This window comes from Leopardus geoffroyi, chromosome E2, assembly GCF_018350155.1.
Source record: "Leopardus geoffroyi isolate Oge1 chromosome E2, O.geoffroyi_Oge1_pat1.0, whole genome shotgun sequence".
NCBI classification, from domain to species: domain Eukaryota; kingdom Metazoa; phylum Chordata; class Mammalia; order Carnivora; family Felidae; genus Leopardus; species Leopardus geoffroyi.
The window spans coordinates 54,694,041-54,708,507 of NC_059335.1; the positions used below are offsets into that span (position 1 = coordinate 54,694,041).

At 40.6% G+C, this 14,467-nt stretch overlaps 1 protein-coding gene across 1 annotated transcript; it reads right to left on the reverse strand.

The window, feature by feature from the left end:
- Nucleotides 1-559: 559 nt before the first annotated feature.
- Nucleotides 560-13,013, reverse strand: GCSH (glycine cleavage system protein H). The gene is made up of 5 exons (XM_045439847.1): nucleotides 12,736-13,013; nucleotides 9,298-9,377; nucleotides 8,059-8,122; nucleotides 2,327-2,458; nucleotides 560-696 (listed from the first exon to the last, which is right to left on the reverse strand). Exons 1-5 carry the CDS (start codon nucleotides 12,881-12,883, stop codon nucleotides 599-601), a joined length of 522 nt encoding a protein of 173 aa, XP_045295803.1. The 5' UTR covers nucleotides 12,884-13,013; the 3' UTR covers nucleotides 560-598.
- Between the last annotated feature and the right edge of the window lie 1,454 nt (nucleotides 13,014-14,467).

Below are 14,467 nucleotides of genomic sequence, written 5' to 3' on the forward strand. Positions count from 1 at the left end.
AGCAGAGTCACTAAATGAAATAGTAACAACAAAACAAAATACATGATTAATGAAGCTGAATGTTTTATTAAACTATCCTCCTGCAAGGCTGTTGCTTCACCATATAAAAATAGCACCAGCAAGCACAGTATATTACAAAATTAAGATAATATTGTTCTTTATCTGACACTATACAACTAACAGACCTTTCTCCACTGCCATTTATTTCCAATGGACAGATCATTTAAGTATTTTGACCCCAATCCAGGGATAGATGTAAGCAAGTGAAAATTCCCAAAGGTTTAAGATGACATTGTTATCCTGGAATTACATAGTTTTTATAACTAATTTCTAACCACAGCTAATTTCAGGATTCTGAATATTATAACTGGAGCCTAGCCTAAAAATCATAGGGTGTTGCAAAAAATACATATATTGTGTTTATAGGCAATCGTTAGAAAGTTAAGGGGTGTTTTCTTTCATTAACATTGTTGCAAGTAGTTTCTTTTTGCACTGGTATTGCTAAAAGTTGCCATTTTAAATCCTCTGTGCACCATTAATTTAAGACAACTATGCTAGATTAAGTTGTTTCATACTAGTTTATTTAGGGGTTCCATTTTTACTCCTCAATAGATTTTATGTATTTCTCATATGCTTCTTCACTCATCAATTCATCCAGTTCTGAAGGATTACTGAGTGTTATCTTGATCAGCCAACCTGCAACCAAAAAACAGTTATCATATTCCAAACTATCTTTTTAAAGTGTCAAAGTCAAATGTGTTCAAAATGTAAAAATTTCTGAGTGCCTCAAAACTTAGTATTCTTGACATAAATCACTCATTATTTGTTCAAGGAGAGTTATATTTTAGCCTTAACAATTCAGTTAATATCTTTGCATATCACAACTGAAAAGAATTAAAGCTGGAATAGTTTCCACCATAATGGATTAAGGACTCAACTTCACACCTGTCAGAATGGCTAAAATCAAAAACACAAGGAACAGCAAGTGTTGGCAAGGATATGGAGAAAAAGAAACTCTCATGCACTGCTGGTGGGAATGCAAACTCATGCAGCCACTGTGGAATACACTATGGAGGTTCCTCAAAAAATTAAAAACAGAACTACCCTATGATTCAGTAATCACACTACTGGGTATTTATCCAAATACGAAAACACAAATTTGAAAGCATACATGCACTCCCCTAGGTTTCCTGCAGCATTATTTACAATAGCTAATTATGGAGGCAGCCCAAGTGTCCACTGATAGATGAACGGACAAACTTGTGGTATATATACAATGGATTATTACTCAGCTATAAAAAAAAAAAAAAAAAAAAAAAAAAATTGCCATTTGCAACAACATAGATGGAGACAGAGAGTATAATGCTAACTGAAATAAGTCAGAGAAAGACAAATACCATATGACTTCATTAGCATGGAATTTAAGAAAAAAAACCAACCAAACAAAGGAAAAACACAGAGGCAAACCAAGAAACAGCCTCTTAACTATAGAGAACTGATGGTTAGCAGAGGGGAGGTAGGTGGGGGAATGGGTGAACTAGGAGCCGGGCATTAATTAAGCTCATCATGATGAGCACTGAGTAATGTATAGAATTGCTGAATCGCTATATTGTACACAGGAACGTAATATATAACACGATATATTAACAGTACCGGAATTAACATTTTTTAAATGAGAAGCGAAAAACAAAAACTTTAAGTTGTCATAACCACCAACAACTAACATTGAGGGATCCAGATACGCAGACCAGGGACAGCTTTGTCTCCCAGAAGAAACACTGTAACTGCTGAGGTGAATGGCAGCAGAAAGCAGTAGTTGAGTTAGAGGGGGCAGGTGACAGGCAATGGAGAACTGCAAGCTAATCCTGGTTTTGCCATTTATTAGCTGTGCGACCTTAATAGATAAAACCTTTGGAGCCTCAATTCACGTACAAAATGGAGAAAATTGCTGCCCCCCATACTTCCCCAGGTTACTGGGAAGATGAACGTATGAGAAAACTGGCACCTGGCACAGTGGGTGTTCCTCTGCCGCCACCCACACCACACAGGGTGACTGGGTACTTCGTGTCTGAAGAGGAAAATAAAGAGTCCCAACGGTGATACCAAGAACTCTAAAATAAGGCAGTGCTTTCAATGACAGAGATCTTAAACATAAGCTTCAATACTGAGCTAATCTGTCTTTCCCTTTTTTAAAGCAAAACATCCCTATTTACTATCCAAAAGTGCAAAAAGATGAAGTTAAAATCAGCTGAAGCTTGCTTTATAACTCTAGGTTAAATGTTAACTGTAGCAATAATCCTTTGAAAAAGTTCTAGCAACAACTTACCATCTTCATAACAAGATTTGTTGACAAGTCCTGGATTTTCTGCAAGAGCTTCATTAATTTCAGTTACTTCTCCTGATAGAGGAGAATAGAGTTCACTAGCAGCTTTCACACTTTCCAAAGCACCAAACTCCTCTAAATTGAGAAAATTAAAGAAAATATCAAATATCACAAGTCAGTAACCTGAACATATAAAATATGGAGTAGTCACCTTTAATACAGGCATGATAAAACATTCTAAATATCCTTAATTAAAAATAAAACCATCCGGGTGCCTAGGCGGCTCAGCCGGTTGAGGGTCTATTGATTCTGGCTCAAGTCATGATCCCAGGGTAGGATTGAGCCCCGCATTGGGCTCCACACTGAGTGTGGAGCCTGCTTAAGATTCTCTCTCTCCCTCTACCCCTCTCCCCAGCTCTCTCTAAAACAAAAATAAAACCACAGATTTTTGTCATACTCCTGTCACCTGTGAGAAGGATATAAATATCCTCAGTAAAGTGGATCTATCTGTTTTAGAGTGACAACAAATGGTGATGTATCTGAATACCAATGTATTTAATAAGTTCAGTAAAAATTGTCTTTCAATTTACTGTAGCTCTGAAAATGAAAATTTTAGGAGATTCCAATAATGGTGAAGTATCTTATCAGACCAGCCTTCCTGCACATAACAATTATAAACTCTGAACAAAACATAAAAAAACAACGATATGAAGGCTCTGTAGAGCGACTAAAAGAGAAGTCAGTCCTTAAAGGGGGCCCAAACTGGGTGTGATCCTGATTTGCATAATTTGTGCCGACAGCGTTGCCTCAAAGTGCACAGTGTAACTAGAACACAAACAGAAAAGCAGTCTTAATTGCTTGAGGGATCAGAGGACAGAATGTGGGCCTGCCAAGGTGGCTGGAAATTGAGGGTTGAGATCCTTAAAAGAAGAGAGCCATGATGAAGAGAAAAAGTTAACAGATCCCAAAATGATCCATAGACCCACATACTGGAATAAGCAGAGAGCCTAAGAGTAGCTATTATAAATATGTTATAAACATGTTCAGATCTTTTAAAAGTTCATCTTATGTTCATCATGAGGGAATACCTATAAAGAAATGAAATTTAAATGAACATTCTAGAACTGGAAAGTATAATATCTACAATAAAATTCACTGGATGGCAGTAACAGAAGGGTCAGGGAATGTGAAGAAAGAGCATCTGAAATTAACCAATTAGATTGGTTATTTCAGTCTTTTGACAAATTTTTAAAGCACTGAAAAAACAGCCTCAGTCATGTGTGGGACAACATCAAGCGATCTAAAGTGAATGATAAGAATACAACATGCCCATATTTGTGGGTTATAGCTAAAATAGCGCTGGAAATTAATTACTATCTTTGGGTTTCATTTACAAAGAACATCTTAAAACAAATGACCTGGGTTCTAAAGATACTAGAGAAACACGAACAAAAGCAGTTAATTTACGGAAAGTAGACAACACCTGAAAGAAGGAATAGTGATTTTTTTTCCAATGGCTTTTAGCCTGAAGAGAGGCACGAATCTGTGCTATGTGGGGCAGCCAAAATTCTGAAAGAAAATCTCAGTCTTAATTGGCGTTAAGGAACCAGAAGACAAGTGTGTGAGGCCACCACAGCTACTGGAAAGCGAGGTGGGAAATCCAAAAGAGACAAACTAAAAGGGAGCACCAAAAAGCCTGTGTATAAACTCTGCCCAGGTCTCTGAACTATCCCTCAGCCATGCGTGCACCAGGCAGACTCCCAAGTGTCCCAGCTGAGGCCAGAAGAATTAAACTGCTATTTTAGCTGCTATCCACCACAAGGGAGACAGCATTTTACCATATGGGTGGAAAATACTTAGTAAGAAGTCAGAAAAATTAGAGCAAACTAAATCTAAGTTGAAGGAAGAAAACAAAGATAGGAGCATGAAATGGACTATAGAGAAAATTAGCCATGAAAATTTGCTTCCTTCAAGATTAATACAATTGATAAATAGCTACCAAGAATGATCAAGGGAAAAAAAAAAAAACACAAATTACTACAAATATGAAGGAACAAAACAGGGGTTCTTAACTGTAGATCCTGCAGATATAAAAGGATAACAAATGAAAAATGAGCATTTTTACACTGAATTTCACAACAGGAAATGGAAAAACTCCCCCCAAAACATAATAAAACCAAAGTAAGACCATGTAGAAAATATGAATAGCCTTATATCTATTTTTTTTTAATGTTTATTGTTTTGAGAGAGAGAGACAGAGAACACAAGTGGGGGAGGGACAGAGAGAGAGGGAGTCACAGAATCTGAAGCAGGCTCCATCCAGGCTCTGAGCTGTCAGCACAGAGCCCGATGTGGGGCTCGAACCACTAGCCACCCACTCACACCATGAGATGATGACCTGAGCTGAAGTGGAAGCTTAACTGACTGAGCTACTCAGACGCCCCTGAATAGCTTTATATCTGTTAAAGAAATTACATTACATGTCAAAAACCTTCCGACAATGAAATCATCTGACTCACAGTTCACTGGTTAATTCTATCATTTAAAGAATAATACCAATCTTGCAAATTCTTTCAGAAAAAGGTGGTGAGAACATTTCCAAACTTAGTCCAAACAATATAACTAATTCCAAAATTTGACAAAACCATTATAAAAGACCAGTATCTCTCATGAATATTAATATGAAAATTATTAATTAGCAAATCAAATCCAGTAGTGTATTTTTAAAAGACAATTTTTGCATCATGTCTACCAGGAATGCGAGGCTAATTAAACACTTAAAAATAAATCAATCTTGGGGTGCCAAAGTGGCTTAATCAGTTGAACATCTGATTCTGACTCAGGGTCTTGGGATCAAGCCCTGCATCTGGGTCCAGGTTGAACATGGAGCCCACTTAAGATTCTCTCTCCTTCCCTCTGACCCTCTCCCCTGCTTTCGTGCTCCCTCTTTCTAAAATAACAAATCTTATTAATCACATTAACAGAATAAAGGAGAAACCCCTATGATCACGTGAATAGATGGATAAAACAAATTTGACAAAATTCAACATCCATAAATGATAAAAACTCTCAGCAAACTAGATAGAAAGGAACCTCCTCATCTAATAATGGGCATCCATCAGAAACCCCACAGCAAACTATCATGCCTAATGATGCAGTCTTCAATGCATTCTCCCAAGATTAGGAACAAGGCCAAGGCAATGATGTCTACCTTACCACTTCTATTCAACATTACACTGAAGGCTTGGTCTAGTGCAATAGGCAAGGGGAAGAAATAAAATGCATGAAGATTGAAAATAAGAAATAAAGCTATTTACAGATTACATTGTTTACATAGAAGATCCAAAGGAATCTACAAAACTATAAGAACAGTGAATTTAATAAGGCCTGAAAATGAAAGCAAAAACTATTGTGAAGTTTCAAGAAAAAAAACACACAGAGAGTACCTTTGCAAACTTGATACATGCCAGAGTTGCTCAAACTTTCTTGGTTCCCAGTGCCCTAAGTATCTGAGTAACTTACTTTTCATTTTTAACTACAACTATTTAGTGATATGTGGCTGCTGCATGCTATACAAGTTCGCCACCACAGAATCAGCCTGAACACAACCACTGCCTTATTTGATGATCCTTGCTTATTTTCATGCAGTATTTGCTTCAAAGACACATTACCCAAGGTAACACAGTGAGATCTAATATTGGAACTGTTAATTCCATTGAGCTATCAGTTGTGTGGGGTCCAAAAGAGGTCAAAAATTTAAAATGTCCCACAGCACCCCCATGGCACTAGGGTGTATAAGATGGGAACTATGGAAACAGACAAAGATTTCTTAAAGAAGATACAATGTTCTATATATAAATATTATAACTTGCACTTGTTAAAAATTAAAAGCTTTTCAAAAAAAAAAAAAACACAAGAAAATTAAAAGGCAAAATCACAAAATATGACAAAATACTCACAAAAAATAGCCCTGAAAAAGGATTTGAATCTAGAATATATAGAACCCAAATAAATTTGATAAAGGCTTGACTAGAGACTAAACAACAACAACAAAAAAAACGTGAGTGGCAAAAAGCATGTGGAAGGGTGTTCAACAGTAATTTGTCATTAGGGAAAGATAAGTTAAAACCACAGTGAGATCTGCAGTGCCTAAAACTCTCATACTGCTAGTGAGAATGTCAAATGGTACAACCACTTTATAAGAAACTGCCAGTTTCCCAAAGTTAAACATATACTTACTATGTGTAAGCCAGAAATTCCACTTCTACATATACTTACCCAAGAGAAATGAAGACATCTACAAAAAAGACTTCTACAAAAAAGTTTATAGTAGCTTTATTTCTAACAGCCAAAAACTGGAAATAATACAGACATCCATCAACAGGGGAAAGATTAAAGTGTTACACAATGGTACACTATTCAACAAAATATGAACAGTAGGTCACAATATAAATAAATCTCAAAATCATGATACTGGACAAAAGAAGCCAGACATAAACTGTGGTTCCTTTTGGATGAAGTTAAATAGACAACACTAATCTATGGTGATAAATCAGAGAAGAGGTTGTCTTGAGAAGGGTTTTAATGGGCAAGGTTTATAAAGTGTTTGTCAAAACTCATGGAATTGTACATACATCATGCGTTTTCACTGTATGTAAATTGTGCATTAATTTTATAAGCACCTTTAGCAGAAAGTTTAAAGAGAGCATTCATTGGTTTAGGGATACTTATGTTAACAGAAGTTTTTTCAGCACAGAAAGCAAGTTCATGCTGCTCACTTGCTGGGAAGAGATGTTTGGAAACAGGATCTCCTGCTTGAGAGCAGCAGAGTGGATCACATTAAATAAAACACCATAAAAGAAAATAACAACTGCTCTCATGTATTGAACGAGGAAAAATGGACAAAGATTATCAATCACAAGGGTCTTATTATGATATCGGAAAAGGTTCCTACAAAGACCTTCAAAAAGAGGGATAGGACTACTGAGAGCCAGGAAGCAGAAAAAGTTCAAGCAAGATAAATAATGGGGAAAGTTTCAGCAGAAAAACTTATGGCTAATACTGTCAAAGATATTTAGAAAAACAGATACTTCAATTCTGTAGGGCTGTCTTCTATATGTCACAGAGCCCATAAATAATGTACCTGGTTCTACTAACATTATCAAGAACTCATCTTATGTTAAACATTATGCTTAGTTTCACCTTAATCTTTAAACAACTGTGAGGTAGCTATTATTATTATTATTATTATCATCCCAACTTAAAGATGAGACTCAAATTAATTTCACCAAAATTACACAGCTGATACATTGTGGGGTCAGGATTTAGAATGAGGTTCTGACTCCTGAGCCCACTCTTTCCTGATATTCTTTACTGCCTCTAAAGAAAAACAGGTTTTACCTTCTCATCCTACTTTTGGATCTGGCCATTTGAGAAAGTGATGCTTGAAGATTTTGCTGCCATTTTGTGACCTCTGACACAAAGAGGCAGAAACAGTAGGAAAAGAAGTCATGTCCTAGATGAACCTTCACTGTGCCAATGAGCCAATCCTGTATCCACCTATCTCCAGACCTCTTGAAGGAGATATAATAAACTTCAACTGTTAAATCTACTTTTAGATGAGTTTTCTGTTACTTGAGTAAAAAGCACTCTAACTGACCCTAGGTGCCAACAAGTTATTATTCAAGGTAAAGAAAACTTAAGGCATGAATCATATACCAAGATGAGAAAAATACCTTGCTTGTTCAATTTTGTCCCAACTTCAGGCAGACTACAGTAAACAACATCTCCCAAAGCTTCCTAAAACAAACAAAACAGTAACCTTTAAGAAATCAAATTAAACCTCCTAGTGAATAGAAACAAGCCAAACACCAATACTCTATCATTCAGATAGGACATATTTTACACTTGAGGGGCCCCATTCTTTGGTTTTTCTCACAACTTTAAAAATGCAGAACTATTTTTAGCTCAGGACCTGCAAAAAAAACAGGCCACCAGTTAGACTGGCCCACAGGCAGCAGTGACTCCGGTCACAACCTCCACCCCCCCATGTACTAGAGCTCCTCGGAGAAGAAACACATCTTGTGCTTTTTCACCTTTGCAGTTTTTCTTAGGCCATCTCCCCTCCTGTATTTGCTGAAATCCTACCCACTGATCTGCAAATCATAGTCCTCAAGCCTTGTACTCCATGAAGACCTTGACTCTGTTTGTTAAGAAGTGAGCTCCCCATCAGGTCAGTGAGTTACAACCCTGTACTATTCATACCATCCATCTTGTGATGCTTTGTACGTTGTCTTCCATGTAGGAGATTCCCCTCATAAACTCCAGGAGGGGAAGACGACACTTGTACAGTATTGTACACAGCACGCTGCTGTACCGGGCCTCAGTAGGTACACAGAAATGCCAGTGAAGATACAGTTGCCATTGATTCTCAGTGCCCCCTTTCCCCTTTCAGCCCCAACCTACACACAGACCCAGTGGAAAAATCATGGACTCATACTGTTACTTGCCTTCTCATTTTCTTCTGCATAATTTCTCAATAAGGGATCAGTGGGAGATTAAGAGAAAAAGATTGGCTAAATAAAGGGTTCTGCCTTGGTCCAATCTGTGCCAATTTAGGTTTTCCTTCTGGAGCGTGTATTCACATGGATCATGGATGCTCCACGGGATCTACAAAACAGTGTCAACACTCTAGCCTTTTACTTGCTCTTACTCCCTCCTTAACGACCCCAAATGGAACAAACATCTCTTTCCTGAATAAGGTATGTTTACTTTTAAGTGTTAACCTTTCAATAATCTCTTAAAACACTATATACTGCCCTAACTAAATTACATTTTTACTTGCCTCACCTATGATTGATGTTCTTGAAAGAACTCAAAATACTAAGGGGCAGAATAAGCAATTTTTAAAAGGTAGAGACAATCCAAATTAGGCAAGCGCAGACTGTTTTAAGTATTTCAAGACAATCCAGTACCTGTGCAAAATTGCTGATTCCCACTGTTCCAATACCATTTTCTGTTGTTATCCATTCATGTTTGTCTGTGAATTTACGCACTAAAACAGAAGACCAGTATTTCAGAAAAGCAGTGGCACCACTTGTTAAAAAGCACCTTTCATATCAATGCTGTCTAAAGGCAAGACTCTCCCAGTATTTGTGTTTGACTTACTGACCCTGCCTTTCAGTACACTGCCCAGGAAAAACCAGATCTTGTGAAGACAGAACACCTTCTCAACAACAGGATCATTTAGACGAAGGTGGCTCGATGTGAACAGCTGGTGCATCTTTTGGAGATTTGATTATTCCGACATTAGTCTAAATCACACATATAAACTATTTTGGGGCACATTTCAAAGTATACTTATCTATTAGTGATCCGTGTTACAGAATGTAGTCTGTTCCTCTACAGACGGATGTGGGTGAGGGAACATAAATGCTTATAATACTTATTTATAAATGCTCATAAATGACTTAACCTAAAAAAAAAAAAAAAAAAAAAAATGCCTCTTTGGGTAGAGTTGACCTAAGAGGGCTTCACTGCAACTTGGTTATAAGGTGGAATCTTACAGGAATGAAAACGACTTGGATCAAATTATAGAACTTGACTAAGTTCTTGAGATTTCATTTTAATTGAAATAACCTTGTCCTTGAAGAAAGCGGCTACTGTCATTTAAAGAAACAAAAATTTTTTAAAGCATATGCTATCTTCTTAAATATATATATCATATTCTGAGGCCAAGCATTTTTCCAAAAATAAGGCATCAGAAGTTAATGGGAAAATGGTTCGCTACCTCAAATCCTGTTTTAGAGTAAGCCTTGCTGGTTCACTCTTCCCCATTACCCAAAAGATAGTTGTACTTAAATTGCTTTGATTTCACAGCTCTGATATGCAGCAGAATGTAACTACTACTTTCTTTTTCCCCTAATCATTAAAAAACTTCAATTTCGTATTCTTCACTGGAAGAAGTCGGAATCTGTCACAAAAGAACTTGCTTTGCTTCATTCCACTTCAAGTAGTTAACTGCTTCAGGTCAATCTGATCTCTCCATGTAAAGTTCATACTCGGTGCTCTGACTGCCACTCTCTCCCGGCACTGCTTTTTCTGGACTACTTCAAGTTTAGAACCTCTTTCCTGCCAGGAGCCTTTCTAGCCCTCCAAGCTTGGATTCTGGGGCCATCCAGCTTACTCCCACAACACTGCACCAGTCTCCCTGAGTCCTGACCATACAAGCACAGAGCACCTGAGGAGCTACGCATACAGCCCCTTTGTCAGTTCTCCCCAGGAAGGAGACTAAGTACAAAGCAAGCAAAAGCATGGTTTATCCCACTTTCACTTGTATTCCCAGTTCTAAACACCGTGCTTGGCAACCAGCACTCAGAACTTGAGGGAGTAAAATAACTTTTTAGTTTAGTTTATTAAGTAAAGGAGATTTTGAACAAAATATCTACATAGGTATTTGGCTACAACACTCACTTCTCCCTGTTACAGCTGTAGAACTGGCTGATTACAATACCAGTTATGAGCAGTTCAAATCCAAATACACCTTTTTAAAGTAAGGGCTGGACAACAGATATGACTTCTCTGAGACAACTGTCTTCATTTGGGCCTTGCCATCTTGCCTAATTGTAAAGATAATCTTAGGAGTGAGGCTGCCCCCACTCGGTTTAGCAATTGAGCGACCCCAGGTTTAGAGGAGAGGCAGCATTAGTAAGGTAAATGCATGAACGTCCACTTAACTTAAAAGTCCCTAAGACATTTTAGTAGACCAAGCTGTTGAGGCTAAAGACCAGAGTTGGTTTAATTCTCCTTTAACCCTTGGCCCAAAAGGGAAAAAGTGGACAAATTAGGTAAATAATTACTTTCTTACTGAGCATTTAAAAACATCGTTTTGGGCCTCAAAATGACGTGTTTTCAGTAATTTATGTGTTTGCATTTTCTTCCTTTCAAAGTCACTATGTGGGGTGCCTTGCTGAGTCAGTCAGTAGAGCATGACTCTTGATCTCAGGGTCACGAGTTCAAGCCACACATTGAGCATGGAGACTTCCCCCCCCCCCAAAAAAAAGTCCCTTCTAATTCCCTAGCCAGATAACCTATATTAATATTGGCCAATTATTTTTTATTATCTGATCCTATAATATTTCATAACAAGTAACATTTACGAAGGACTTACTATTTGTCAGGCTACTTGTACAGAGAGGTTACATTTCATTTCATTTCAGCCTCCCAACAACTTTGTGTGGTAGGCATTATCATTTCCACTTTTCTAATAAGAGACTCAGAAGTTAAGTGACTGCCCCAGATCACATAGCTAATAAGAGGTAGAATCAAAATTGGAACTTGGGTCTCGGTTTTAAAAACCTTGGTGTTCAACCAGATCATGGGTGTTGATATTTTGGACAATATTTAACTAGATGTAACAGTGAATAACCAAAAGAACAGACTTTAAATTCAATTCTTATCTGAGATATGCTTTCCTCTTGTATGCAAATCGGTAATTATCGATATGTGTCACCAACAGAACTAAAGGAATATATTAGCAACGACAGAGTAGCAGCTTTGTTTCAGATTGGAATAAATAAATGTTATCAATTCTTCCAGTTCCAAACAGGTTTCTGAAACAGTCAATGAGACAACAGCCATCACAGACCTATTCACCCTAAAGTAAGAAGCCCGAGTTCTTGCAGGTGCAGTTAGTGTCTCAAGCATTTGCGCACGCAGTAAGAAAACGTTTTCTGCAGCGATAATTGCGCTAAATTATAAAGTATCAGAGGTGACCAACATATTTGAGGGCAGGGCTCCTGGTTATTTCAGTTTCAAGTCCGTGTGAGGCCTCATTTCTGTCCCAACACATCCACGATTCAGTAGACTTGAGCAGAATGTATGAGTCCAAAAGACTATCTCACTGTTTTTGGGAAATGGCCAAATCTTCAAAGATATGCTCGCTTTTGCTGGTAAAAATCTAGCTCCCGTGCTTTAATTTCACTAAGTGCTCTTGCTTTAATTTGACTTCAGAGTTCTCAGTGATAGCCCACATACCAAACTAAAGCCTACTATGTCTCCACTTTTAGGGCCCACGATACACACATATGCAAGATAACCTAAGGTCGCGAAGGAGCCAAGCGACGCTTGCCCGGTTCTCCAGCAGCGAGCGGTCGCGCGTGTGTGCCAGGCTTCCTCCTCCTGGCTCCCCAGCCCGCAGGACAAAGGCTGCGGTGTCGGCCACGCCACTTAGGGAAGCAGCATCGGCCACGCAACCGGAGATCCCAGCAGTAGAAAGCGTGGGCAGTGGTCGCCTCGCTAGACCCGGGTGGTCAGCACAGGAGAGTCGAGGTAAGCACTGACGAGGGGACGGAGGCGCCCAGCCCATTCCCCCGAAGCGGCCGGGCTCACCCCACGTGCCCGCCCGCGCTTACCAGACAGCAGAGCGGAGCCCGTGCGCAACGTCCGGACGGCGCCCGCCCTCAGCCCCCAGGGCCGCGGCAGGCAGGGCGCGGCGGGCGCGGAGGCGGCGCGCAGGCTGCAGGCCGCAGACCGCATGCTCCGCACCGCTCGTAGCGCCATGTTCGCAGAGGTGCGGGGTCGCGGTGCAATGTCTCGGGAACCCCGGCCGAAGGGGGCGGGGCGGGGGGCGCCCCGGACTGGAGCGAGCCGGAGCGAGCCGGCTGGTCTGAGGGGCGGGGGCGGGGCCCGGGTGTGGAGGGGCGGGGCCTGGTAGGGTAGCGCGCGGGGGCGGGGACTCCAGGCGGGTAGCGACCTCGGATAGGGCGACGCTAGAGAGGGGCGGAGGGCCTGCGGTCGGGGCTGAGGGTCAGGGGCGGGGCCTACTGCAGCAGGCCGAGCCCTACCGGGCGGAGCCGCGGGTCGCTGGCGGGGTTGGGGGGGGGGGGGAACGGGCGGGGCCTAGTTCCCGGGAGTCACTTTCCCGCAGTGAAAGTGCAAGGTCAGCAGCTCCAGCTTTGCTAACCTGGGGGACCTGCCCGGGCAGTGAGAAGGGTTCCGGCAGAGGTGGCTTCGCAGGGCGGGCATTCTCGTGCCATTGGGTCTCTGAGGTCCTGGGAAAGATAGAGTGTCCCCATTCCCGTTAAGTATGCTCCCGTGCTTCTACAGAGGATCAAGGTCACCCAGATCGGGACTCATAGCCAGGTCTAAACAGAATCATTCTCAAAGGAGACTGTGGTTGGGTATTGGCCCAGGTAGCTCTGACACATAGTTTCTGTTTGACTTTGAGAAATACTGGAAACAATCCAGGAGCCCACTTTATTACTTTACCGATCCCAAGAGGCCTGGGTACCCCATGCAGGGGACAGACAGAAGCTCCTAGAGAAGCAAAGACTTGTCCAAGGTTTGGGAGTGTCTCCTTGGTGGAGACTGGATGGGAGCCAGTTAGCTAATGGAGGAGCAATCAAAGGGCAAAGTTGAAACCCAGCATGGTCAGTTCCTTGCTTAAGTAGCCAGCCCTGGGACCAAAGCCTTTCCAGAAAAACAGAAGTCCTGTCCCCATCCAAGGAGACAGAAAATAATTAAGTTCTGGGAAAGACTTCACCATCAACACAAATTTTATGGCGTGGGCAGGAATCAGTGAAGAAACAGTGGAGTGAAAAACACCTCAAGCTCCACATCATTATTACAGGTTGTCATCATCACATATTCCTTATTATACACACCTTAAAGCGTGTGTGTATGTGAGTGCGTGAAGGGATGTTTGGGAGACTTCCATGTTGTTCCACTGAGCTTCCACCCCACTTACAAAATGGGCATTGTTAGCACATCTGTGCAGTGCTTGCAAGGGCTGTCATGCTCCAGTTTCCTTTTCCTTGCTGTATGCCTGGGACTGTGCAAACATTACCTTTTTAATCCTCTCCAAACCCCTTTCTGATACGTATTACTTTCGTTGCATACATGAGGAACGGGAGGCTCAGAAAAGTTAATTGACTTGCCCGGGAGTGGAATGGGGAAGGCATGTCTAGCTTTAGCAGCTGCTAGGTGGCAGTAGCAGGACCTGACCTCTAGTTGGGCTCACGGTCAACTGCTTGTAAGGCCTGCCACTTGCCTCCCTTTGGGATGCTGACTGGCTCACAGTGGTCTACTCCAGACTGCAGATCTTGGCTAGCTTCTCATATCAATGTTCTGTTTTTATTGTTGTTT

What these genes read in the sequence shown, in the direction of transcription:
- GCSH (XM_045439847.1), bottom strand. Translation starts at nt 12,883, where the DNA reads ATGGCGCTACGAGCGGTGCGGAGCATGCGGTCTGCGGCCTGCAGCCTG. An exon ending in GAATCAGCAATTTTGCACAG is followed by an intron (nt 8,123 to 9,297) that starts GTACTGGATTGT and finishes TGTTTGTTTTAG; the next exon opens with GAAGCTTTGGGAGATGTTGT. An exon ending in CAAATCTTGTTATGAAGATG is followed by an intron (nt 697 to 2,326) that starts GTAAGTTGTTGC and finishes TTTTGGTTGCAG; the next exon opens with GTTGGCTGATCAAGATAACA.